General features: G+C 54.0%; 3 protein-coding genes across 3 annotated transcripts; all 3 read right to left on the reverse strand.

Annotated features, from left to right (window-relative positions):
• Positions 1 to 3,267: 3,267 nt before the first annotated feature.
• On the reverse strand, positions 3,268 to 6,667 carry LOC136556773 (carboxypeptidase A1-like). The gene is given in 11 exon segments (XM_066550156.1): positions 3,268 to 3,455; positions 4,197 to 4,281; positions 4,465 to 4,664; positions 4,952 to 5,042; positions 5,234 to 5,344; positions 5,442 to 5,543; positions 5,622 to 5,723; positions 5,809 to 5,910; positions 5,992 to 6,126; positions 6,318 to 6,399; positions 6,543 to 6,667. Coding segments are annotated over 11 exon segments (1,323 nt in total).
• Positions 6,668 to 7,338: 671 nt separating this feature from the next.
• On the reverse strand, positions 7,339 to 12,967 carry LOC136556774 (carboxypeptidase A1-like). Its single transcript, XM_066550157.1, has 11 exons — positions 12,873 to 12,967; positions 11,011 to 11,092; positions 10,481 to 10,615; positions 10,240 to 10,338; positions 9,599 to 9,700; positions 9,245 to 9,346; positions 9,025 to 9,135; positions 8,352 to 8,442; positions 8,010 to 8,209; positions 7,653 to 7,737; positions 7,339 to 7,580 (listed from the first exon to the last, which is right to left on the reverse strand). Exons 1-11 carry the CDS (start codon positions 12,935 to 12,937, stop codon positions 7,393 to 7,395), a joined length of 1,260 nt encoding a protein of 419 aa, XP_066406254.1. The 5' UTR covers positions 12,938 to 12,967; the 3' UTR covers positions 7,339 to 7,392.
• Positions 12,968 to 15,885: 2,918 nt separating this feature from the next.
• Positions 15,886 to 22,821, reverse strand: LOC136556775 (carboxypeptidase A2-like). The gene is made up of 11 exons (XM_066550158.1): positions 22,757 to 22,821; positions 21,518 to 21,599; positions 20,466 to 20,600; positions 19,914 to 20,012; positions 19,361 to 19,459; positions 19,129 to 19,230; positions 18,180 to 18,290; positions 17,760 to 17,850; positions 17,104 to 17,303; positions 16,314 to 16,398; positions 15,886 to 16,073 (listed from the first exon to the last, which is right to left on the reverse strand). The coding sequence occupies exons 1-11, from the start codon at positions 22,819 to 22,821 to the stop codon at positions 15,886 to 15,888; spliced, it is 1,257 nt and encodes a 418-aa protein (XP_066406255.1).
• Positions 22,822 to 25,016: the final 2,195 nt, after the last annotated feature.

Genomic DNA, 25,016 nt, shown 5'->3' on the forward strand with positions numbered 1-25,016 from the left:
CCCCCCAATTCCGGGAGAAGACCCTTTGGAGGGGGACGATCTGCTGCTTTCCAGCCCCCCTGAACCACAGTGGGGGGGCGAAGTTTCGCCCGCAGCCGAAGTTTTTTTTACTGCGTCTTCGGAGCATGCTCAGACGGAGCCGTTTGTTCCCCCCTCCCGTTGCTCTCAGGGGGGATGGGAGTGGGCGGCGCCGCCCCGGCCAGCGCCACGGGCACCGCCCCGGCCAGCGCCACGGGCACCGCCCCGCCCAGCGCCACGGGCACCGCCCCGCCCAGCGCCACGGGCACCGCCCCGGCCAGCGCCGCGGGCACCGCCCCGCCCAGCGCCACGGGCACCGCCCCAACCCGCCCCGCGGGTGCGGGCGGTTCCCCGCGCGGCCCGTCCCGCGGCCGCCCCTCCGGGGGAGCCTGTGGGCGCTCCGGCCGCGGTTCCACCGGCTTCCCTGCCTGCATCTATCTCAGAGACACCGCTTCCCGCGGCTGCGCCGATGTTGCTGGGCAACAGCGATCCACCGCTCCCCCCGGCCGTCCCGCCGCCTTCTGCGACTGCGGTTCCGCGGCCGATGTCAGAGTCCGGCGCAGAAGAAGCTGCCGACCCCGTGCCGCCCCCGCCGCCTCCCCAGGCGGCCCCGCTGCCCGCCCCTGCGGGGACTCCGTTCTCCATGTCCGCGTCAGAGGCTGCCTTGGAGCCGGCGGCAGCAGCAGAGGCGCCTCCTGCATCCAGCGTGACTTCCTCCCCGAGTTTTTCGGGTTGTCCCGGGGCTGCCCCTACGGGGGGAGCTGGGACAGGGGAAGAGGGCGTCAGCCTGTCCTTCCGTGGAGGAGGCATGGCCCGACAGCTGGCTGTGGGCGCAGCGCGACTGCCTGTTTTCAAGATCAGCATTCTTGGCGGGTTGGGGGGTGTTTGGTCCGGGGTTTCCCCCTGGGGGATGCGAATCTCTCTGCCGCCCCTCGCGCGCCCCAGCGGCGAGGGGGAGGTGGGTCCTGGAAGTTCTGCCTCTGGTCCCCAGCCCAGAGCGGGTGGCGGTGGTGCCGTGAGGCAGATGGGAGGAACACCTGGTGCATTTGCATTGCAGAGGCAGAGGGCACAGCAGGAAGCGAGCATCGCTTGTCTGCTGTGGGGAAAGGACATCCCCAGACCCGAGACGAAGTTTCTCGGGACAGCTTCTGTCTTCCCATTGCCGGCATGCCTCGGTGATTTTGGGGAAAGGAAGCGTTTGGTCACCCCTTCTGCCATTGTACTGGCAGCAGGGTGCGGGTCTGTGCCAATGCAGATCCTGCCTCGGGGACTGGGCCTGGGCTGTCTGCCTTGGTTGCTTGGGCCAGGGCCACCTCCCGGCCTCCTGTTGAGTTTGGGGGCTTTGCTTCCCCCTTCTGGTCCTGGGCCACCTTTCAGTGGGCCAGGTCTGGGGTTCCTGATCCTTCCACATGGGCCAGGGCCCCCAAGGGCCTCTCTCTGGCTCCTCTGCTGCTGCTGCTGCTCTTTCCGACAAGACAAACAAACAAACAAAAAAAAAAAAAAAAAAAAAAAAAAAAAAAAAAATTAAATTGAATAAAAAAGGGTGAAAGAGCTGGCAGCAGCTCAGAGGCATTGAGGAGCCAGGGATTGGCTTCAGCCCAAGTTGTTCAATGAAGGGCTGTGGCAAGACATTTCAGAAATTTTCTAATTTTCTCAAAATTGTTTGAAGACTGTCAATGGACTTTTGATAAATATTGATGGACCTTTTTCTGTAGCAAGCCTGTTTCAGGACCAAAAGAAACTTTCAGATATGGCAAAGAGGAACATCTTCAAGCCATGGACTTTTCCTGAAACTCAGCTGCTTGGACTTGAATTTTCTTTGCATTGTTTTTGCATTTTCTTATATTATAGAATTGTTTTAGTAATATGATAGAATTTTATGTTCTACAGGTGAAGAAATTCCCAGTGCATTCCACAGGAGCACTTGAGTGGAGTTTGATTGGCAACAGATAACCTGTCAAGTGTTTGTCTTTTTCTTCGGCATGAGTACAGCAGAGAAAATTACAAACACTTTTTCCTTTTAATTTAACTAAATAAAAAAAAGGTGACATGTCGCAGACATCTTTCATGAAAAATCCTTTCTTAGGATTTTTCCTTGTGACAAGCTGCAGTTCAGCAACCAAAGTAAACAATGGTTATCTGCTGCTGTGGAATGCAACAGGTAGAGCCGTGATTGGTCTCCTGTGGGTGTTTGGATTTCTTGACCACTCATGGCAGAGCTGGCTCTTGCTCTGTCTGAGACACAGATCTTTGTTATTCATTCTTTTCTATTCTTAGCTTAGCTAGCTTCTCAAGAAACTTTTCCTTTCTATTGCTTTTTAGTATAGTCTAATGTAACATATATCATAAAATAATAAATCAAGCCTTCTGATCATGGAGCCAACATTCTCGTCTCTTCTTCATCCTGAAAACCCTTGTGACCACAGTCACACTTTCCCACCATCTCGATGGATTTGTGTGGATTTGGACTCTTGGTATTGTTTGGAGCAGAGTCAAACTCAGTAGAGGCTGAGAGGTTTAATTTAATAAAATGTAAATTACAGCATCTGTTTGGGTGATTTATTTGCAGCTTTGAGAGCTGTGGAGAGCCTGGAAAAGCTGGGAGTGAGCAGGGGCTCAGCTCCCCCTTCCCTAGGGATTGCAGCAGGTGAGCTGGGGTCACACAATCCTAAAGGGTTCGCTGGGAAGGGACCTTAAAACCAGTCCAGTTCCAACTCCTGGACACCTCCCACTATCCCAGGGTGTTCCAAGCCCTGTCCAGCCTGGCCTTGGGCACTGCAGGGATGCAGGGGCAGCCCCAGCTGCTCTGGCAATTCCAGCCCAGCCAGGAATTCCTCATTGCCAAGATCCCATCCCTGGCTGCCCTCTGGCACTGGGAGCCATTCCCTGGGTGCTGTCCCTGCAGGCCTTGGCCCCAGTCCCTCTGCAGCTCTCCTGGAGCCCCAGTGAATCCTGCTGGCCTCATGTCCCAGAGCCCGATTCCCTTCCCATCCTCTGCAACATCAAAGGGAAAACCACCACCTTCCTTCCTTTTTGTTCCTGCTATTTTCATGCCCTTTCAATCAATTCCTTTTCCGGGCCATGACCCAGCACACCCTGTTTGTGCTGGCACCAACTCCAACTCCAGAAGGGCTTTTCCACCCAGTTTGGGAAAAAGGGAAAACAACCACAAGCTTTTCTCATCCTTCTTTGCATTTATTTACCGATTGCCTTCTCCCCTCTCTCCAGCTGCTGCAGCCTGATCCCAGCTCAGTAGATGTTGTCCCTGGCGTGCTCCATGATGACCTTCAGTGCCAGCCAGGTCTCCTGGGCGGTGGGGACGATCTGCTTGGCGGGCAGCAGGAATCCATAACGCCCCGTGTCCCGCAGCTCGAAGGTGAAGGAATATTTGATCCCCTGGTTGTAGGTCCAGTCCACGGTCGATCCACTGGCTCTGTCTGGGGGAGGAAAAAGGGGGGGGATTCAGAGCCTTGACGGCTTTGTACAGTGTCTCTGTCTTCCTGGGAGCCTCTCAGGAGCCCTGGGTTGGCAGACAGCAGGGGACACTCTCTCACTAGCCCTGAGGGTACTGAGGGCAGCCGGGCTGGTCTCCAGCTTTGCAGCAGGAGAGACACCAGAGACATGGGTAGAAGAGAAAGGGTTGACTCTTAGCAGGGGTTAATCCAAGGTTTTATTCTAGGAGTTCCCTACACCTCAGGGGCTCCTGCTGAGAGCCCCGGGAGATGTGCCAAGGTTACATTCAAAGGGAGCTGGAAACCCAAAGTAGATAACATTTTACTGACCAAGAAGCGACCCTGAGGGATGGGTGCTGGGGATGATAGACATTTAGGACAGCATATGGGGTCATACTTGGGGGCTGAGCCCTGGCCTCTGGCTAATCACTCGACATCCTGGACCGAAACTTCTAGGTAAAGGGGATGGGATGCTGAATGAATGACAGAGAGCCAGGGTGGGGGTTTGGGGATGATCTCAGCAAAAGGATTACACAGGTAAAGGGAGGGGGGTGCCATCTGGGGTAAACCACTTGGAAAAAATACGGGGATACAAAACCAAAATTATTACAAAATATTACAAAGTATAAAACCACACTATAACAGTACAGGAATCCCGTGGGATATGTGGCCAGTGTGAGGAACGGTTTTGGGATTTGCGGGTTTTGGGGCTGCCCCAGCACTTACAGATGGTGGTGATGATGCTGCCATACTTGAACTTGGTGCCATACAGGGAGGACAGAGCTGCCACGGCCTTGGCAGAAAGCTCATGCTGGGAATACAGGGAAGGGGGAAAGATGAGCCAAAGAAGGGAAAAAACTGTGGGTACAGCTTTTTTCTGGGTGCAACAAAGCTCCTCCCAGCTTCCCAAGGGATGCAGGACAGAGGTGGCTCCTCCTTGGAGCAGCAGAAGAGCTCCACCCCATCCCAGCCCCTCAAGGCACTTGGGCCTCACCAGTTCCTGCTCATCTGGCGCCGGGGTCTCAGTGTAGCCATAGGGATAGAGCAGGAGCTGGGAATAGCTGTGGATGGAGACAAAAGCCTTGATGTTGCCATGGCTCTTCACAAAGTCCACGATGGATTTCACCTCGGGCTCCGAGTTGGGGTAGGGTCCGTGGTACGTCTCTGAGCAGGAGTTCCCGCTGGCTCCGGCATCTGCGGAGAAGAGGATGGTGAGAACACAGTGGGGACTTGGGGGATTCCAAGCCCAAGAGGTTCTCCCACCCCTCAGCTCCTTGGTGGTGATCAAGGGATGCTCCTGGGGCATCTCCTCCTAGAGATTTGTGTGGTGACTTTCATTTGTCACTGGGGGACATCAAACCAGGAGAGCAAATCCCACCTCTTCCCCAGGGGACATCAATGGATCTTTGAGCCAGAAACAGCTTTGGAGCCTCCAGCTGGAGAGTGGCAGCGCTCCACAGGGGCAGGGGGGCAGCTCTGACCTCCAAAACCGGCGTCCCAGTTGCGGTTGGGGTCCACTCCGACACAGATGGCGCCCGCGTGCCTGGACCTGGTCTTGCGCCACATGCGGTTCTGGGAGGGCAGAGCCACCTCAGCAGGTGCCCAGGGCTGGGGCTCCACAGCTTGTGGTGGGCTCCTTCCCATCCCATGGAAATGTGGTTGGGGAGGCTTTGCCCCCCCAGGGATGTGCAACCCCCCCAAATGCTCCCCAGCCCCATCCAGAGCAGCTGTGGGATGCAGGGGGAGGGGACCCGGCGCAGTACCGTGGTGTGGGTGTAGGCAAAGCCATCTGGGTTGGTGACAATCTCCAGGAAGATGTCCATCGTCTCCAGGATGGAGGCCACACCTTCGTTATTGGCGTGATCCTGGACAATCTAGAGAGGATGGAGGGTTGGGGCTCCCTGTCCCCCCTGTGGGATCACCCGCCTGGACCCCAGAGCTCCTGGGGACCCTCATGGGATGCGTCAGTACCTTCTTGGCAAACCAGACGCCGCTGGCCTGTGTCACCCACTCGCGGGAGTGGATCCCGGTGTCGATCCAGATGGCCGGGCGGTTCGTGCCCCCTGTGCTGAACTGGGAGAGCAGAGAGGGGGGGTTGGCTTTGTCCCTGTCACCACTTTCCCCTCTGGATCACGATCCCCAAATCCTCACCTTGAGCACGTAGAGGGGGCGGTTCTCGGTCGAGCGGCCGATCTCCAGCTTGCTCACCAGGTTGGGGTTCTCGGCCACCAGCATGTCCATGAAATTGTAGATCTGGGAATGAGAGATGCGGGGGTCACTCCCCTGCCCAAGAGCAAACTTCTTCCCCCAAAATGCCCCAAATCTTGTGCCTTCCCACCTCATCTATGGTATGGTAGGCCTCGTAGTTGAAGGTGGTGGTGTCGACCGACCGCTGGCGGCTGCTGCGGAGCATCTCCGTCTGCTCTTCATCCAGCAGGGCCTGTAGGACAGGGCTGGGATGAGCCCCATTCCCACTGATGGGATCCCACCTCTCCCCTGCCTCCCCTGCAGCACTGCTGACCTGCACATCCTCAATCATGATGGAATAGGAGACCCCACTGGCCTCCAGGTGGGCTTTGACCGCCTGCAGGCTGCGGAAGGGCACGCGGATGTCCACGGGCAGTCCCAGCCTGCGGGGAGCCAGCCAGAAATCCAGCTGCAGGGGGAAAAATGGACATAAGGGGTGAGATCCTGCCTTGGGGTGCACCCCCAGCACCAGCCTGTCTTGCTTTTCACCTCTTGGTTCCCAAAATCCCACATCCAACCACATCCTTGCTTTGCTTATGGGGTGTAAAACGAAGGCCGTGGGCTGGGGGTGTCCCCAGAATCCACCTCCACACCCAGTACCTGCAGATGCTCCAGGTCCTGCAGCTCCTGCACCTTCTGCAGCTCCTCATTGCTCTGGGGGACGACGCGCAGCACCTGGTGCCTGTGGGGTCAGGGGGTGCTGAGGGGTGTGGGACAAGCTCCGGCCCCATTAGTCTGACCTAACCCCACCCATCCATCCCCCCATTCCAGGGATTTCCCCTGAGCCTTTGGCCTGCCCCACCCTCCCCATCCTGGCCCCCCTACCCAAAGAAGGTCTCGGTGCAGGTGGCCACTGCCACCAGGGCAGCCAGGAGCACGGGGAGCCTCATGGTCAGCAGGGACAGCCGGTCTCACATCCCAGCAGTGCCCTGGGGCCTCTTATATCCCATGGGATGCTGGCCCCAGCCCGGCCCCTCCAGCTGTCCCTTTTCCCAGGGCCCTGGGAAGGCTGTGGCTGCCACCAGCCAAGGTCAGGCCCTGCTGTCCCCATGCAGGCACTCCTGGCCAAACCTGTCCCAGGAACCGGCTGGGGCCCTGGTGAGTCAGCTGCCAGCAAGGTGAGACCGGGAGGTGCCAAAATCCCACAGCCTCCAGCACCAGCTGAGGGGAGGGAAAGGATCAATTTGGGTTGAGAATGCACAAAATGCAGATTTTCACTTGGGGCTTGGTGAGCTGCATCCTCCCCACCACAGCGTTGGGGAAACTGGTTTAAAATTTGGCTGAGGAAAGTGATGTAAAGCTTGGCTCAGGACAGAGGTCAGAGCAGGTGACAATTGTCCCAGTAGCCAAAAATAAACAGCAAATACCCTGAGGGTACCCCATGTCCCTCCTTGTAGCCCTCTGGGAAGGGATGATGGAGCAAAGCTGCTCAAAACCCCACAAATTTGGGGTCGCTTGCCCAAAAAAACCCCCATCTCCTCCCATGCTGGCTGTTGGCTCCGGAGGATGGGGACTTTGAGCCAAAGTCAGAAGGGGAAAATCAACACCTGCAGGACTGGGAGTCCTTTTCCAGCCTTTCTTTGGAGATTAGCATGAAAAAAACGAGGGTGCCTGAAACCACTGAATGTCCATGAGGATTTATTGAGAGGAGGGAATGCTGGGGGAGGTGCTGGGGTCAGTATGGATGCTCCAGGACGTGGACCATGATGTCCAGGAGCGCCGGCCACGTCTCGGTGGCAGTGGGGACGATCTGCGAGCTGGGCAGGAGGAATCCGTAGCGCCCCGAGTCCCTCAGCTCCAAGGTGAAGGAATATTTCACCCCGTTGTCATAGGCCCAGTCGATGGTGGTGCCTCCTGCCATGTCTGCAGGGAGAGGAGCCCAGGTGGGAGCCCATTCCCGAGGGATTTGCTGCAGGATGAGGGAGGGACACTCACAGATGGTGTTGGCGATGCTGCCGTAGGTGTACTTTGTCCCGAACACGGCGGCCAAGTCGCTCACGGCCTTCTTGGCCAGTTCATTCTGCAAAGGAACCACCAAAAGTGGTGGGATCTGGTGGATCACAGGGCACGGGGATCTAAAGCCCATCATTCCCCATCCCTTCTGCTGTAAGTTTTCCCCAAAACCTTTAATTTTTGATGATTGAGGTGCATCTCACAACCACCCTCCTCCAGAACCCCGAAGCAGGGGTTTGATATTCGGGTTGCATCTAATGAGAGGAGCGGGGGAGCTCCTGGGATGCTCTGCCTGACTTTGCCAGGTGGTCCCAGCCCCACATTTTGGGGCCACCTCACCATTTCCTGGTGGTCGGGCGCGGGCGCCCTCCTGTATCCGTAGGGGAAGAGCAGCATCTGGGAGTAGCTGTGGATGGAGATGACGGATTTGACGTTCCCGTGGGCGCGGATGAAATCCACGATGGCTCTCACTTCCCTCTCGGAGTGGGCGTGAGGGCCATGATAGACCTCAGAGCAGGGATTGCTGCTGGAGCCAGCACCTGGAGCAGGGGGAGGAGGAGATCCAGAGAGGATCCCTCGGGAAGGGGTTCCATCCCTGCGTTTCTCCACTCTAGCAGAAAGTTTTGATGTTTTGAGGCACAAACAATGCCTGGCGTGGGGACCTGGTGGCCAAGGTCTCACCTCCAAACCCAGCATCCCAATTCCTGTTGGGATCCACTCCCACGCAGCGGGATCCAGCGTTGATGGACCTGGTCTTGCGCCACAGGCGGTTCTGGGAGCACACGGAGAGGACACTGGAACAGGGATGTGAATCCCAATCCCTGCCCAAGCATCTCCAGGGATCTCCACTCAGAGAACAGGGATGTGAATCCCGGTCCCTGCCCAAGCATCTCCAGGGATCTCCACTCAGAGAACAGGGATGTGAATCCCAGTCCCTGCCCAAGCATCTCCAGGGATCTCCACTCAGAGAACAGGGATGTGAATCCCGGTCCCTGCCCAAGCATCTCCAGGGATCTCCACTCAGAGAACAGGGATGTGAATCCCAGTCCCCGCCCAAGCATCTCCAGGGATCTCCACTCAGAGAACAGGGATGTGAATCCCAGTCCCTGCCCAAGCATCTCCAGGGATCTCCACTCAGAGAACAGGGATGTGAATCCCGGTCCCCGCCCAAGCATCTCCAGGGATCTCCACTCAGAGAACAGGGATGTGAATCCCAATCCCTGCCCAAGCATCTCCAGGGATCTCCACTCACCGCCCCGCATGGAGGAACATCCCTCCCCACCCAAAACCCACGGACAGCTGTGGCTGGGGACAGCGCTGGGACGAGATCCCCCCGTGGTGTCCCCGCACTCACGGAGCTGTGGGTGAAGGCAAAGCCGTCGGGGTTGGTGACAATCTCCAGGAAGATGTCCATGCTGTCCAGGATGGCCGTGACAGAGGGGTCCTGCCCGTATTCCTTGGCGATCTGTGCGTGGAGAGGAGCAGGAGCTGCCCCGGTGCCCCTCGGAGATGAGGGGTGGGACAGATGCAGGGTAAGAATTGGGGTCCCACGTCCCAGGTGATCCCAAGGTGACCTTGTTGGCTGTCCAGACACCGGTGGCTTGGGTGATCCATTCCCGCGCGTGGATGCCGGTGTCCAGCCAGATGGCCGGGCGGTTCGATCCCCCGGTGCTGAACTGTGCGGAACCATGGGATCACTGAGGCTGGAAAAACCCTCCAGGATCATGGAATCCACCCTGTGCCCCGTGCCCACCTTGTGCCCAGCCCAGAGCCCTGAGTGCCACCTGCAGGGATGGGCACTCCAAAGCTCCCTGGGCAGCCTGAGCCCCTTTCCACGGGGAAATTGCTGCTGATTGCAGCCTGAGGCTGCCCTGGCACAACCTCTCACGCTGAGGGGCATTTTCAGGCCAGGCTGCCCCAGGACCCACCTTCAGCACGTACAGAGGCCGCTGCTCGTAGCTCTGCCCCATCTGGACCTTGCTGACCAGGCTGGGATGCTCCTCCACCAGGACATCCATCCACTCATAGATCTGCAAGGAGGAGCTGCTGGCTCAGGAGGCTCAGCCTGGTGCTCACCTTTTGCTTTTGAGGGCATCCAGCACCAGATGCAACAAGCAGAGCTTCCCTGGGGAAGAGCTGCTGCTTCCCTGGAGACCTGGGACTCCCCTGGAGAGCACCTCGTGCTTCCCTGGAGAACATGAGGTGCCTGGGGCTCTGTGCGAGCAGGGAAAGGCACCTCACAACATTTTTGGAAAAGTAGAATGAATGGTGAGGGGAAAAGTTCTAAGACCCCCCCCCCAACACCACCACAGCCCACACCAGTCTCAAACTGGGCTCCAAGCACCCCCAAAGTGAAGCTGAAAATGTCTTCCACGGGGTGGAAGTGGTTCCAGGAGTGGCCACGCTGGATGTGGAAGGTTTCCCAGTCTCCCATCTCAGCTGAAAGCTCCAGCAAGGAGGAGAAACGTGTGCCAGGGAGGTCTCACCTGTCACCAAGAACTCACCACGACCTTCACCACATGGATGTGACCCCAGCAGGACAAAGCCAATGCTCTGCAGAGAAAGGTACCTCATCTATGGTGTGGTAGGAGGCGAAATCAAACATCCTGGAGCTTCTCTTTACCCTCCTAGACCTCCTCATGCTTTCCTTTTCTTCATCCAATAATTCCTGGTTAGGAGGCAAAAAAACCCCAAGATCAAAAAGGCTGGAAGGAGGAGGGGGTTGGATTTTTCTGCTTGATTTCCAACTTTTGGGCTTTCTCTCAGGGCTGAGCTGCAGGAGCTCATCCTGTTCCTGTCATAGCCATTACCTGCACGTCCTCGATCATGATGCTGTAGGAAAAATTATGGGACACCAGGAATTTTTTGACTCCTTGGAGGCTGGGGAAGGGCACCCGCAGGTCCACGGGGTGGCCAAGGCTGTTGGGGTGACGCCAAAAATCCACCTGGGAAGAGGAAGTTGAGCTGAAAGGGAGAACTCAGCCCCATCCTGTGCTGGTGCTCATCCACTGAGCTCCGCAGCACCTCCAGGGGTCTCACAGGAAGTTCCACGAAGGATTTAAAAAGGTTTTTGGGCACATTTTGGGCCACAGTCTGGATAGGGATTAACAGAAATGTTCCAGCCCAAGTTGTCTGAGGGAGTATTTGTGGGATGTTCCCAGTTCGTACAAAACAGGAGCTCTGAGCTCAAGGAACCCCAGGTTAAATTCACATTTATATGGTTCTAAATTGTACATCTCCAAAATGGGGGGGAAAAAGGATGGGATGGCAAAAGAAGGAAGGAGCCCTGGATTCACCTGGTTCTGTGACCAGGGGGTGCCCAGGACCCCTTGGAGCTCACCTGCAGCTCCTCCTGCTCACCCAGCACCCTGAGCAGGGTGATGTGCTCCTCGTTCCTGGCCGTGACACGCAGGACCTGGTCCCTGCAGGGAGGCAGAGGGGTCACAGGGAGGGGACTCTGGCCTGGGGGGAGGCTGGGGAAGCTCCACACCAGCTCGGAGGGTTGGAAGATGCATCAATTGTTGGTGGTGAGAGAAAAAAATGCATGTTCAGAGCAGCCATGATGGGAAAAGAGCAAGTGCTGGGGGTCTGAGATGAACTCCAGCCTTGTTTGATCAGCTCCCAAGATGTTGGGGAATATCTCCCATGGGTATGTTCTATGTCTATGGATGTATTCCCTAGCAGAGGTCCCAGTCCAGCCTGGCTGGGCTTCCCAAGGACAGGCACAGCCCCTGGACAGGAGGAAATGTTCTGTGGGACAGAGGTTGTCTCATCTCGGATCAATCCTCTAACTCCAACCTCTCCTGCTGGGCAGTGCTTAAAGCTGCTCCCAGAATGGCACAAAATTCCTTCACCTTTTCCCTTTCGTCCTTTTCATCCTCTTAACTCCCATTTTTCAGTTTAACCAGCTCCCCAGGGTGATCACAATTTCCATTCTGTGCCTGGGGAACTCAGGCAGGCATTAAATCCTTGTGATTTTTCCAAAATCAGGGAGCAGCCCTGACATTCCCTGGACAGTCTTGGCTCACAGCCACCCCCTGCCTGGAGGAGAGTGATGGGATCCTGGATGGATCCCTCAACCCCTCATTGTGTCCCAGGAGGAAGGAAAGCAGGGGGGAAGGTGGGTCAGCCACATCACAGAATATCCTGAGCTGGAAGGGGCCCATAAGGATCAAGTCCCACTTCAGGCTCTGCCCAGACACCCCAACAATCCCACCCTGTCCTTGAGAGCGTTGTCCAAACGCTCCTGGAGCTCTGGCAGCCTTGGGAATGTGACCATTCCCTGGGGAGCCTGAGCAGTGCCAGCATGCTCTGGATCAGGAGCCTTTCCTGCTATCCAACCTAAACCCCCCTGGCACAGCTCCATCTGTTCCCCGGGCCGTGAGAGCACCAGCTCTGGCTCCAGTGTCAGTCCAGCTGGTGGGATGTCTCTGAGGGTACTTTTTAATGGATAAATTTTCCCTACTCCCAACACGGAATTCCCACTTTCTCTACAAATTAGTTCTCATTGCCAGTCCATTCATTCAGACCTTTCTGGAAGCTTTGGGAGTTTTGGGTTGTCCTGACCTCCCCCCCTATATTCCATGCCCCCTTCTCACCCTCATTCCTGCACTGGTGCTGTTCTTAACTGCAGGAGCTGCAACCAGGACGCTCATCCTGGAAAAGTGCTGCCCTCCCTCCCCAGGGTCCCTTTTCCAGCCACATCTTGTTCTTTCCCACGGTGTTATCCCCAGAAATCCTTGGTTATTCCCAGCAATCCTTGGCGGTTATTCCCAGCAATCCTTGGCTGTTATTCCCAGCAATCCTTGGTTTTTATTCCCAGCAATCCTTGGCTGTTATTCCCAGCAATCCTTGGCTGTTATTCCCAGCAATCCTTGGTTTTTATTCCCAACAATCCTTGCATGGCTCCACAGCCATCGTCTTTGAGCCCTACACATCATCCCCTGATCCTCTGGGATTCCACACCCTGTCAAAGCTTGGAGCGATGCCCTCAGGCTTCAGCATTCCCTAATTTCTACCTGCTCCAAGCCTCCCTCCAATCCTGGGGTGAAACCAAACCTTTCCCAGTTGGCAAAAACCCTGTTGGATTTCCATCCTTTGGGATGCCACCCTTCAGGCTGACCCTGAGGGACAGTGGTGGGGAATGGGCCATCCCCATCCCAGCCATGGTGTCCCACCGCCCCCGGCCCCAGCAGGACTCACCCCACGAAGAGCTGCTCAGTGCTGCTGACCCCCAGGAGGGCCAGGAAGACCAGGAGGGTCTCCATGGTGGGTGGGAGCAGAGCACAGCCCCCAGCACAGACAGAACCCCCTCGGTGGTCGGGGTCCCTCCCGGAGCTCCTCACCGGGGCCGCATCCGCCGCCCCCGCGGCGTCGGCAGCGACAAACAGAGCAGGCAGGAAGGGCTCCCAGAGCCCAAATGTTTGCTTTATTTGGCAAAGTCAACACAAGAGCAGCCAAATTAGGGAGGATCTGATAACGTCTCCCTCGGTGAGTGGGTCCTGGATGAGTGTCCCTGCTCCCAGCCCCGAGCTGCCGTGGGCACGGGCGGCTCCCAACCCACGGGCGTGGGACAGTGGGGATGGCGTGGTCACAGGAACCCCAAAACCACAAGGAAACACCTCTTTGTTTCCATGGATTTCTTCATTACACATTGCTATGAGTAAGTCAATCATAATTATGATTAGTAATGCATGTGTAATGACAAGCTACTACAAAGTTACTTGCAGGAAAAGCAAGCATTTAAACGTAGATTTATTTATGATTAATTAGTTTATGCATATAGATAGATAGATAGATAGATAGGTAGGTAGAATGTAAAATATATTATTCAAATCATTCATCAAACCATTCCCAGGAGTGGGGTCACTTGGTGGTGGATGAAATCTCACTTCAAAGCGGATGGAAGTCGTGGAGCTCAGAGGTGCACAAGGGCACTCACCTGGGGTAATGTTCAGACAGAAAGGCTCATTTTTGGGTAGAAAATGAATTATTTTTCTGTTTTCAGTGTAAGCAGTGGCTGTGAGCAGCTGTCACTGAGTGGGGCTATCCCAGGAGGTCACTTTGTCAGAGGTGTCTTTGTTCCCCAGGTAAAGCAGAGTCTTTGTTCTGCAGGTTACAGCAGGGCCTTTGTTGGGCCTTATCTGCGCTGCCCCTGAGCTCCCACCGTGCTTGTCAGGGATGCTCCTGGTTCCTGGGCTGTGTTCCCAGGCTGGCAGGCACCTCCCAGGGCAGGTTTTTACAGCTGACATCCTCTGACCATGGTTTTCTCCATTGAATCCAGGGGGTTCTGGCTGCACCGGAAGCAGGAGGTGCCGTGGGAAGGTGCTGGGGTCTCTTGGGCCTTTGTGATGCAGAACTGGCGCTGTTGCTGAGGGGCTTCCAGGATCATGGGGTGCTTGAGGTGGGAAGGGACCATGGCAGGTCTGTGTCCAATGCCTGGGTGGGGCATGGTCAGCTCTGGGGACCCACCAGGGCCCTCCTCGTTGGATCTTGGAGTCCTCCAGAGATGGAGGCTGCATGGCCCCGCTGGCACCAGGTCCTGCTGCTTCTCCTCCTGGTGAAAAGCATTCCCTGATGTCCCTCCTGGCTCTCCCTCATTCCAGCTGGGGCTGCTGTCTCTCCCATCACTCCCTGTGGTGAAGAGCTTGGCTGTTTCCTCAATACCCTCCTTCCTTGGGATGGGAAGGTCCCTGTTAGGTCCCCCCACCCCAGACTTGTGTCATCTCCAGCCCATCTCCCTCCTTGCCCCACCATGGCACACACTCTCCTGTTCCTCAGGGGCATCCACTGCTCTGGCTCCAGATCTCTCTGGAGTCAGGGTTCCAGACCTGGATGAGCTCTCCTCACACCAGGCACTTAGGGAGGAGGGACAGGGGCCTCGAGCCCTGGAGGGTTGGAATGAGCTTCCACACCAGGACAAGGCCACAGTTCCACACTCCAGCCGAGGCTCCTCGGGCTCTGCAGTTGCTGTTCTGAAGACAAGAGCTCATCCAGGTCCAAGAGCCAGCTGTGTGCCCTGTCCCTGGGATTTACCATCAGTGGTTTTTAGTCATGGGGCACAGGATGGGATTTTGGAAAGCTGGGTCAGTTTGGGAAGCAGGCGCCACTGGATAAGGCCATGAGCAGAGGGGACAGGGACACAAGGGCAGCACTGGCTGCCCCAAGCATGGGTTTGCTTTCCAAAACAGCTGCTTTTAACCCAAACCCAGCCCCTTGGGCTGCTTCCCTCAGCTGCACCTTCCCCTTTTCCTGCCAACAGCTCTGAGCCCGAGTCCGCGGGGTTTTATCGGACACATCAGCGCTGTTTGCTCTCCTGCCAGCCTCCCGAGGGTGAGTAACTCACCAGCTGCTGGGGGGTCACAAGACACCAAGATAAACCTGTTAGACTCGATAATCACCACAGCAGCAGCAGCCAGAGCTAATCTCTGATCCTTCAGGGCCTCCTGAGCTCTTTGCTCTTAATCCCCAAGAAATTTGCAGGATGAAAATGGAGCGAGGGGCTCCTGAGGGACTGGGTGCTGGGTCAGGGGAGGTGTCCTCCCATCTCCATCTTCCCTCCAACCATGTCCACTGGGAACACGTGGGAGGGAGAAAAGGGCAGCCAAATATATGGGGGTGTACATTTGAGGACAGTGGTCAGGGGCCTGGCAGGGTCCTGAGGCTCGTTAAGGGAAATTAAATTCCTTTAATTAGTTCCATAGCCTGGATTATGCTGGTCAACACCAGGCCCTCTGCACCAGCCCCTTCAGCCTGGAGAAGGCTCCAGGGAGAGCTCAGAGCCCCTGGCAGGGCCTGAAGGGGCTCCAGGAGAGCTGCAGAGGGACTGGGGCCAAGGCCTGCAGGGACAGCACCCAGGGAATGGCTCCCAGTGCCAGAGGGCAGCCAGGGATGGGATCTTGGCAATGAGCAATTCCTGGCTGGGCTGGAATTGCCAGAGCAGCTGGGGCTGCCCCTGCATCCCTGGCAGTGCCCCAGGCCAGGCTGGACACTGGGGCTGGAGCAGCCTGGGACACTGGGAGGTGTCCCTGCCATGGCAGGGTGGCACTGGATGGTGGGCAGGGAGGGTTGTGTCCCAAAATCTCCTCAGGGATGTGTCACACACAAGGAACACGCGCCAAACACCACGTGGGCAATGCACGGGGGTTTATTCAGCCCTTTCTATCACAACAGCCATCATGGAGCTGTGCTGCAGAGCTGACTCCCAGCCCAGCTCTCAGGAGGACTTGTCCCTCACGTGCTCCATGATTTTCTTCAGGCCCAGCCAGGTCTCCTTGGCAGCAGGGACGATCTGGTTGGCGGGCAGCAGGAATCCATAACGCCCTGTGTCCCTCAGCTCGAAGGCAAAGGAATATTTGATCCCATTGTCGTAGCTCCAGTCAATGCTGCCTCCACTGGCTTGGTCTGGAAGGGAAAGGGAGATGGTGCAGAGGGGGAGCAGAGCAATGGTGGAGTTCTGTTGTTCTGCTGTTGTTATTTTGGGGAACAAGGATGAGGTTTGGATGGGAACAGTCAGGTCTGAGGTGTGACCGGTGGTGTCACTGCACAGGGGCACTGTGGCTTCCACCAGGGACACATCCTGTGGGAGGACAGGGATTGGTGTCCTGGGACAGCCCCAAAAGCTCTGAGTGGCCAAATACTCACAGATGGTGTTGCAAATGGTGCCCACTTGAAAGGTGGTGCCATAGAGGGAGCGGATGGAACTGGCAGCAGCTCTTCCCAGAGATTCCTGCAGGGGAGAAGATGAAGGGAAAGTCAGGAAGCAGCCATACTTCCTGAGATTCAACATTGGGATTTCACCAGAAATCTCCAAACTGCTTTGGAGGTGATTCACACCAACAGCAGCCACAGCTCCCACAGCATTTCTGGGAGGTGCCACTGCAGGTGAGTTAACTTCCAGCAGGTTCTGTAAGTGTTCATCCAGTGTTTATCTCACTGGCTTGTCAAGGGAAGGCTCAAGAGATACTGGAAATTCCCAAGGCACTTGGGATCTTCCAATACTCCAAGGTCAACTTTGGGCTCACTTCAACTATGTAATGGGGGTTGGATGGAAAACAGAGCTGGGTTCTTTGTGAAGGGGGGAAAAGGCAACAAATTGCCACAGGGGAACTGCATTTAGGTATTAGGACAAAAAAATTCCCCATGAGATTAAGGAAACTTTGGGATGAACTTGAAAAAGCTGTGGAATTCTTCTTTAGAAATATCAAAACAATCCAAATTCAGACTGAAATTGGCTCTGGCTCCAAAGCCCTTTCAGCACAGGGTTAGAACAGAGACCTCCAGAGTCTTTCCCATTGGAATTATGGTTGTGAGATCCACACTGCCTCAGAGATATTATTCCAGCTGTGGTGCTGTCATTAGGGAAGAGTAAGGAAAGTACAGAAAGGCAGCTGGACAGAAGAGAGGAAGGTAAAACCAAGTCCTGCTGTCTCACCAGCTCAGCATAATCGTCTGGCCTGGTGCATTTGTATCCATAGGGATACATCAGGAGCTGGGAATAACTGTGGAGGGTCAGGAAGGCCTTGAAGTTTCCATGATTCTTGATGAAGTCAACAACAGATTTCACCTCCACCTCGGAGTTGGCTCTGGGCCCATGGTAGGATTCGGAGCAGGGATTGCTACTGGCTCCAGGACCTGGTGGTGCAAAGAGGGAACAGAGCTGTGAGGAGTGGAATTCCTGGGAGCTCAAGGCAGACCCCACAAAGCTGGGCTTTCCTAAGGACAGGGCTGCAGCCAAAGCAAGGCCTTAAACAAATGCTCAAACAGTGATAGAGTGTGAATGCTCAAGGGATGCACTTTTGAGATGATGCAACCTGGAACAGGCTGCCCAGCAACCCAGGAATCCACATTCCTGGGGCTATTCTATGGTTGGATGGGGCTGGGAACAACCTGGGATAATGAAAGGTGGCTTTGCCCGTGGCAGGGAGTGGAACTAAATAATGTTTTGGGTCCTTCCAACCCAAGCCATTCTGTGATTCCGTGATTCCACAATGCTGCCTCACCCTGTGCTCTGGGGTGATTAATCCCCTTTGTAAAGGCAGCTGCTGGTTCTGTGTAACAGGATCCAGAATCCAGAAGCCTCATCCCTACCTCCAAAACCTGCATCCCAGTTCCTGTTGGGATCGACTCCAACGCAGACGCTGCCGGGAATCTTGGAGCGGGTTTTCCTCCACATGCGATTCTACAACAGAGAAATGCTCAAAAGGGGGCAAATCTGCGTGCTGGCACCAAAACTGCTGCCCATCCATGGGGGATTGATCCTAGCCATGATCCCAAGAGTACTTCTGACTGCCAAGATGGGCCAATGCTCAAAAATCAAATGTATTTACTAAAACTGGGTATTTACAGGGGTTTAGGACGGGTTAGACAAGTGATGAGGATCTTTGTTTGCCCAACCCTTTGGTAACTCCTCTCACAGCATTAAAACTTTCAGAGCCCCCTTCCCTCATGTTTATTATTTCCTTGGAAGAAGCAGGAATCTCACTGAGCTCAGCCAGAGCGTTGACCCACCAAGGTGTGAGTGTACACAAATCCATCAGGGTTGGCGACTGGCAGCAGGAAAAGATCCATCTTGTCCAGCAGGGAGGTGATGGACTCATCTGTTCCATAGTCAGAGGCAATCTAGGCAGAGACAGAGCACACCCTGCTCAGCAGAGTAATTCCTTCCCAGATGTTCATCCCCTCATGGTTTGGGACACAGGAAAGGCTGGGTTTTGGGGCAGGGAAACAAGGAACATCCGTTATCTGTGGGCCATAACTCTTCCTTGGTATACGTGTGGAGTGAGCAGTGAATCTGTTTTATTATTGTATTCTGAAGACGGGAGGTCTTTAGAATAAAATGGAAGAGGATAACAAAATGTCCTCCTCCCTGTCGCAGAGGACAGGCCAAAGCTGGCTCTTACACTGAGATGGAAGAGTCAGGTTGGGAATTCTCATCTGTGCTGCACTGACAGAGCCCAAGGAGCTTTTGGACAACACTCTTGGGCACAGGGTGGCTCTTGGGGATGGTTCTGTGCAGGGCCAGGAGTTGGACTCCATGATCCTGGTGGGTCCCTTCTAGCTCAGCTTATTCTGTGATCCTGGGACTTCTCTGGTGGCTCAGTCATTTCCAGCAGGATTTAAATCCTCATTTATTGAGAGCTGGAGGTCTGGCCATTTTGTGGAAGGAAACCAACCCCACTGCATTTCTGTGGGTGAGCAGAGCAAAGCAGCAATACAACCTCAGAGCCTTTGGGTATTTGTGTAACAATTTCACCGGAACCACTGCATTCTGTCTGCCTAAACTCAGCTGTTCTAACAGGACAGAGGCTCCCAATTCCAGGTTGAGGCAGCCACCACATCCTCAGGGAGTCAGCTGCTTTTGGGAGGTGAATTAACCGAACACATGGAGGGGTGATATCCTCTGAAACAGCAGCAAACATTGCCCAGAGAGGCCCGAGATGGGTCCCAGCTGCAGAACCTTGTTGGCGATCCACAGGGCGCTGGCCTGCGTGACCCACTCGCGGGAATGGATGCCGGCGTCGAGCCAGATGGCCGGGCGGTTGGAGCCTCCGGTGCTGAACTGGGAATCAAACACAGATCTCAGACTCACTCTGGCACCTCTCAGTCGAGCACATCCCATAACAGACTGGGCTGCTCTGGCCTGTGCTGTCATTCCTCCCTTTGGATGCACTCCATGGTATTTGCCGTACCTTCAGCACGTACAGAGGCCGCTTTTCGTAGGATTCCCCGATCTGGATCTTTTCCACAAAGCTGTACTCGGATGCAAGATGGTCCAGTTCTGCATTAATCTGAAATGCAAGGCCATGAACATCATCTTTGAGGACATTAATATCATATTTATGTGCTCTACCATTCGTTGGAAAGCCCATCCCATTCTGCCCCCCTGCCGCAGGCAGGGACACCTTCCACTATCCCAGGCTGCTCCAGCCTGGCTTGGACATTCCCAAGGATGGGGAAGCCACAGCTTTATTTCTTTTTAGTTCTTTATTTCCCAGTTTCAAGATCCCTTTATGTCTCTTTCTTTGGAAGGATGGGTTTTGACAGAGTCTGCAGGAGAGTTTATGGAATTTTGATCAGTGCTGGCTGATTGTTCTGAGCACAAAATTAATGCTGCAAAAAACAAACCCACGTGCCAGAAAAAGCTGCAAGGACATTTTAGATGCTAATATAGGATGTTGAATTGAAGACAGCATGCAAAAAGACCAGAAAAAAATCAGAATGCTCTTCCCCTGAGGTACTCACATCATCCAGAGTGTGGTAAGCACTAAAGTCGAAGCTGCCGGTGCTGCGCTGCCTTTGGGCACTCTCGGCCATGTCTTGCCTTTCTTTATCCAGAACATCCTAAAATAACATTCAAATGGTGAGAAGTGTCTGCTTCACTGCTAAAAGATAAATAAATGAAAAGGCAGTGAGTTAATGCTGGTTTAGGTGCTCTTTGGGGATTACTGCTCATGAGGAAATGTCAGATTAGTGCCCAAGTGGGTGATTTTTATCCATAACCACTCTCAGCAGAATTTACTGACTGATCAGTAACTTCATTGTTGGGATTCCCACATGTCTGGGATCAAAAGTCCATGTGTAATTCCTCAGAAGAGCCCTGTGGAGTTTATTGATGTCACCACTCAGAGAACACCTACAGTGATCCATGGATTGTCTTTGAGGAATAATCCACAACCTACAAAAATGAGGGGAGGATCCCACCGAAAACAGAGTGTGGGAAAGTGGGAGTGAGGCCAAATTGTCAATCAGTGTTTCCAAAAGGTGTAAGAAATAGGTGCCAGTAGCATTGCCCACCTGCAGGTCTTCAATCAGGATGGAATATTCAATGCCCTGGGATTCCAGGAAGGCTTTCACTGACTGGACACTGCCAGCAGGGATTCTCACATCCACAGGGAGGGCAGGGGCAGAGGGGTTGATCCAGAAATCCAGCTGGAGAGGGAAAGGAAAATGGATTTGGTCTGGGGAAGGCATCCTGCAAACAGCTCTTGCAGAGTTTTAGAAATGCTGATTTCCCCCCAGTGCCACGGCCCCTGCAGAGAGGAGCCCTGGAATGCTCCGTTCTCTGGGGCCTCACCACAGCCTTGGACCAGTTCTGATAACTCAATAATATAACAAACACCAAGGGCTTGAGCCGGTTTTTCACTGACTTCTAGGCTTTGGTCACTCGAACAAGAGGAAGCTTTAATTGTCTCTGATGACTATTTTATGATTTTCCCTTGTACAAGAAATAATTTCAAGTAAAACTCCATATTCCAGTCTTAGGTAACATGAAACCCATTGTTTTCATTTCTCCATATTCCAGTCTTAGGTAATATGAAACCCATTGTTTTCATTTCTCTTTTTATCTCTCCTTTGGTAGGACTTTTCTAAATTTTAATTTCTAAATTATTCATATGATATTTTTTTTAAACTAGGGATTTTAAACAGTGATGTTAAAAATTCTCACCAATGGCAATAAGAGTAATAATCTGGAATTTTACACTGTGTTTTCCTGTTTCAATACAGTGTAGACCAACTAATAAATGCCTTCCATAACTCTGGTAGACAAAATATTGCCATTCCCCTGGAAAAACAAGTTTTTCAACACTGAGATTAAGATCTAACGATTCAAATATTATGTAAACCCAGTAGGAAAAAAAAAAAATATATATATATATAAATTCTGGTCCTCCTGAACACTGAGCTGGTACTCGAACTTGCAGGTCAAATTTAAAGTGTTGAGAGAGTGAAATTATTGATGGCAGCTGCCCCAGAGTGATGGGAACCTTCCAATGAGATGCAGATTCACACCCTGACCTGTTGTGAATGAGACGCAAATCCCAAATGCCTCTGTGGCCATGACCCACCTCCAGGTGTTCCAGCGACTCCAAAAGCTGCAGCTGCTTGACCTCCTCCTCATTCTTGGTCTTGACGCGGAGGACCTGGTGCCTGCAATAAATCCGTGTTTTCAGAAGCAGCCTCAGAAGGGGGCTGGCTGAGCTGGTTTGTGCCTGGGATCGTTAATTCAGTGTTAATTGTGTGTTCATGGCTCCTTTAATCAGTGTCACCCAAGAGCCCAACCGGCCACCCGCACCCTCCTCACAAACCAGAGAACGCGGATGAGTTTTAAATCACAAAGATCAATCCTGCATCCATCGGGAACTTTTGTGGGACGATAATATCCCCGTTGAGCTGGGGAAGGATCCAATGTTTGGGGAGCAGAGCAAACAGCAGGACTCGTTTACACCTCGCTTACACCTCGCTTACACCAGGATCCTCTCCCTGGCCAGCAGAGGGATAAGATCTCTTTGTTGAACCCAGTTGAATCAGCTCTAAAGGCATTTTTCCTCATTAATTACTTATTACTGGATTGTCCATAAGCTTTATCCCAGGACTGGATTCTGCTGCTGAGGAATGGAATAAGCAGGATTCAGTTCAGGATTAAATAAAAAATAGCCCCTCCTGGCTTTACAAACCCCCTCGTTTTGGGACATTTTTAATATTATTTTTTATTCTTAATCCTTAAACCTTCATGCACAGATTTACTCAACTGGAATCTAGTGCTCACTTCCTGCACCTCAGGATTTCTCCAGTAGGATTTAATAACCTTTAATTATTAAGGCACTTCCAAGGTCAGTGAGGCTGTGAGGAAATACCTTGTGGGATAATTTTTGCAATGCAACGTAAAGAGAAACCTTCAGAATTTACTGGTTGGAAATCAGGATTTTAAATGCTTAGAAAGAAGAGAAAGAAAGAAAAATAAGAGACTTGGAGAAAAAAGGGAAAGTGGTGAACTTTCTGCTGTGAGGACAGGTTCTGGTCTTTCAGCTCTGCTTTTGCAGTGAGGTTCAATTCAAGCCAAAATGAAGCCTTGGATGAACAAGAATTGAGGATCTCAGCTCCACAGCTGGACCCTTCTCCTTAGAAAACCCAAACTAAAGCAAAGAAAGGTTCCCTCAAACACCACAACAGCAAAGCAATGAGGACAATCAGTCACAAAAACCAAAAAATTGTGCCCCGAGCAGATTTTGTGAGGGTGCGACAGTGAAAAACAACAAGAGGACACCAGCCCTAAATGAAAGGTTTTCCACAAAAGTGGAACTCACCCCACGAAGGTTTCCAGGCACAGGGAAGCCCCGATGAGGGCACTGAAGATCAAAATCAGCTTCATGTTTGCTGCAAGTTCAGCTGGGCCTGGCGAGGGGCGATTTATACAGAGCTTTATTTTTCAGATCAAACACATCTGATAGCACCTATCACTCCATGTGATCAAGTTCTCACATTTATCAGAGCCTTCAAGGCAACCAGCAGGCTGATTTCACCTCCAAAAAAATATTTTCCACTGACACATCCAAACCAGGGGGGGAGGAGTCGGTCCCAAAGCTCCGACCACAAAAATGTGAGTGTCCTTTAGGGCAGAGCAAAGCAGGGACAGACTGAACTCATCCCAGCTCTCACTGGGGGTCAGCAGCTCTGCCAGCCCACGCTTGGCTGGGGTTTTGAGTTGCCCATTCCCAAAGGACGTTTGAGGAGTTGTTATCCACGTGGGAGGCAGAGTCCTGCCTGAGCTTTGGGAATGTTCTCCCGTGGGAAGCCCCAGCTGTGGCTGTCCCACGGCTGCAGGTGAGCACGGGGCTGCTGGATAAACTTTGTGTTTATCCGAATGAAAAGGTTTCTGAGGACAGCCAGGAGCTGCCCCCGCTGGCACACCTGGGTTCCTGGGGAGCAGAGAGAGGGGAGGTGCTCAGCTGCTCCATCCACCTCAGGAGAATGGAAAGGAATTCCCAGAGGAAACTCTTAATAAAGATCTCAGTTGTATCACTCAGCATTTGTCAGCACCTCCCGAGGAGTCTCCTCTCCCCTGCATTCCCACCCCACTCCTCCTCAGGTGTCCTGTTGTGTTCCCAGTCCCAGGCAAGTCCTTTGTTTCAGGTTTTTGGGAACAAAGGGAGCCCCAGGCAGGGATTAGTCCTGTTTTGGCCTGTAGGATTGAGTCATCGTGTAACTGCTGTGTCTTGGGGGCACAGGAGAACTGCTCTGGTCTCTAAGGTTTAACCAAACCCAGTCCCTGGGGAAAAAGATCTCCACTCCCTCAACTTAAACCAAATAATAAAAATTTATCCCTCAGGACAGGAGCCATCACAGGAATTTCCTGCTTCTGGACCTACAGAGGAACTGTGGTGGGAGTCAAACCCCAGCTGCAGCTTCCAGACTCCAATATTTCCTAAGGAATCAGCTGACTGCCCACACGACCTGCCACGGCTCACACTTTGAAAACAGGAAGAAGGGATTTAATCTAGGGCAGAATTAGAGCTCGTTTCATTACTCATGCTACAGCCCACATGGATTTAAGGGCTGCCAAGGAACCCTGCCAAACCTGATGGCAGCATCCAAAGTATCCCAACAAGCTCTGAGTGCCCTGGTCAGCATCCTCTGGGGCCTCCACCCACGGCGTTTCAGGAGCTGCATCTAAACCCAAACCTGGGACTCACCCCTCATCCCTGGGGGGCTGGAATGACCACGAGGTGCTAAAGGGTCTGGAGATGAGCCCTGAGCCATGGGCATCCATGAAATTGGAGTGAATCCAGAGGGGGCCCCAGAGCTGCTGCAGGGCTGGAGCCCCTCTGCTCTGGAGCCAGGCTGGGAGAGCTGGGAATGTTCCCCTGGAGAAGGGAGGGATCCAGGGAGAGCTTCCAGCACATTGCAGGCCTGAAGGGGCTCCAGGAGAGCTGCAGAGGGACTGGGGCCAAGGCCTGCAGGGACAGCACCCAGGGAATGGCTCCCAGTGCCAGAGGGCAGCCAGGGATGGGATCTTGGCAATGAGGAATTCCTGGCTGGGCTGGGATTGCCAGAGCAGCTGGGGCTGCCCCTGCATCCCTGGCAGTGTCCAAGGCCAGGCTGGACATTGGGATTATTGAAGGGTTGGAGCCAGGTGGGCTTTAAGGTCCCTTCCCACCCAAACCATTCTGGGGTTTTTAGAGGCTGCAAAGCTGCACAGTGCTGACCCAGGGTCAGGAGGGCAGCAGCAGGGAGTGACACAGCAGGGCACTGGGGAAGGGAGCTCACCAGAAGCAGCAGAGCCCCACGGGATCCAGCCAGCAGCAGGGTAGGTCTGGTGGCACTGAGCAGGTCCTCAGGGCAGCTCCACAGCCAGGATGTCACCAAGGACAGGCCCAGGTTCCCCCTGAGCCCAGTGCAGCTCAAACAAGCCCCAAACAACTGGGCTGAGGCTCGGTGCAGCTCCCCAGCCCGTGGGTGGGTGCAGGGTGTGTGGGTGAGGCAGGCAGGGCTCTCCCCGCTGCCCTGCAGAGCTGTGCACTCACCCAGTGACTCAGGAGCAGCCTGGGGACACCTGGGCGAGACAAG

The sequence above is a fragment of the Molothrus aeneus genome, chromosome 5, assembly GCF_037042795.1.
Source record: "Molothrus aeneus isolate 106 chromosome 5, BPBGC_Maene_1.0, whole genome shotgun sequence".
Lineage (NCBI taxonomy): Eukaryota > Metazoa > Chordata > Aves > Passeriformes > Icteridae > Molothrus > Molothrus aeneus.

Bases quoted from the DNA above. Each gene is read 5' to 3' on its own strand.
- LOC136556775 (XM_066550158.1), bottom strand. From the start codon at position 22,821: ATGAAGCTGATTTTGATCTTCAGTGCCCTCATCGGGGCTTCCCTGTGC. The intron at 19,460-19,913 runs GTGAGTACCTCA...CTTGCATTTCAG, and splicing joins CTTACCACACTCTGGATGAT to ATTAATGCAGAACTGGACCA. The intron at 16,074-16,313 runs GTGAGTATTTGG...TTTCCCTTCCAG, and splicing joins CACCATTTGCAACACCATCT to ACCAAGCCAGTGGAGGCAGC.
- LOC136556774 (XM_066550157.1), bottom strand. From the start codon at position 12,937: ATGGAGACCCTCCTGGTCTTCCTGGCCCTCCTGGGGGTCAGCAGCACT. The intron at 8,443-9,024 runs GTGAGTGCGGGG...GTGTGCTCCCAG, and splicing joins TTGCCTTCACCCACAGCTCC to AACCGCCTGTGGCGCAAGAC. The intron at 8,210-8,351 runs GTGAGACCTTGG...CCCCTGCTCCAG, and splicing joins TTGGGATGCTGGGTTTGGAG to GTGCTGGCTCCAGCAGCAAT.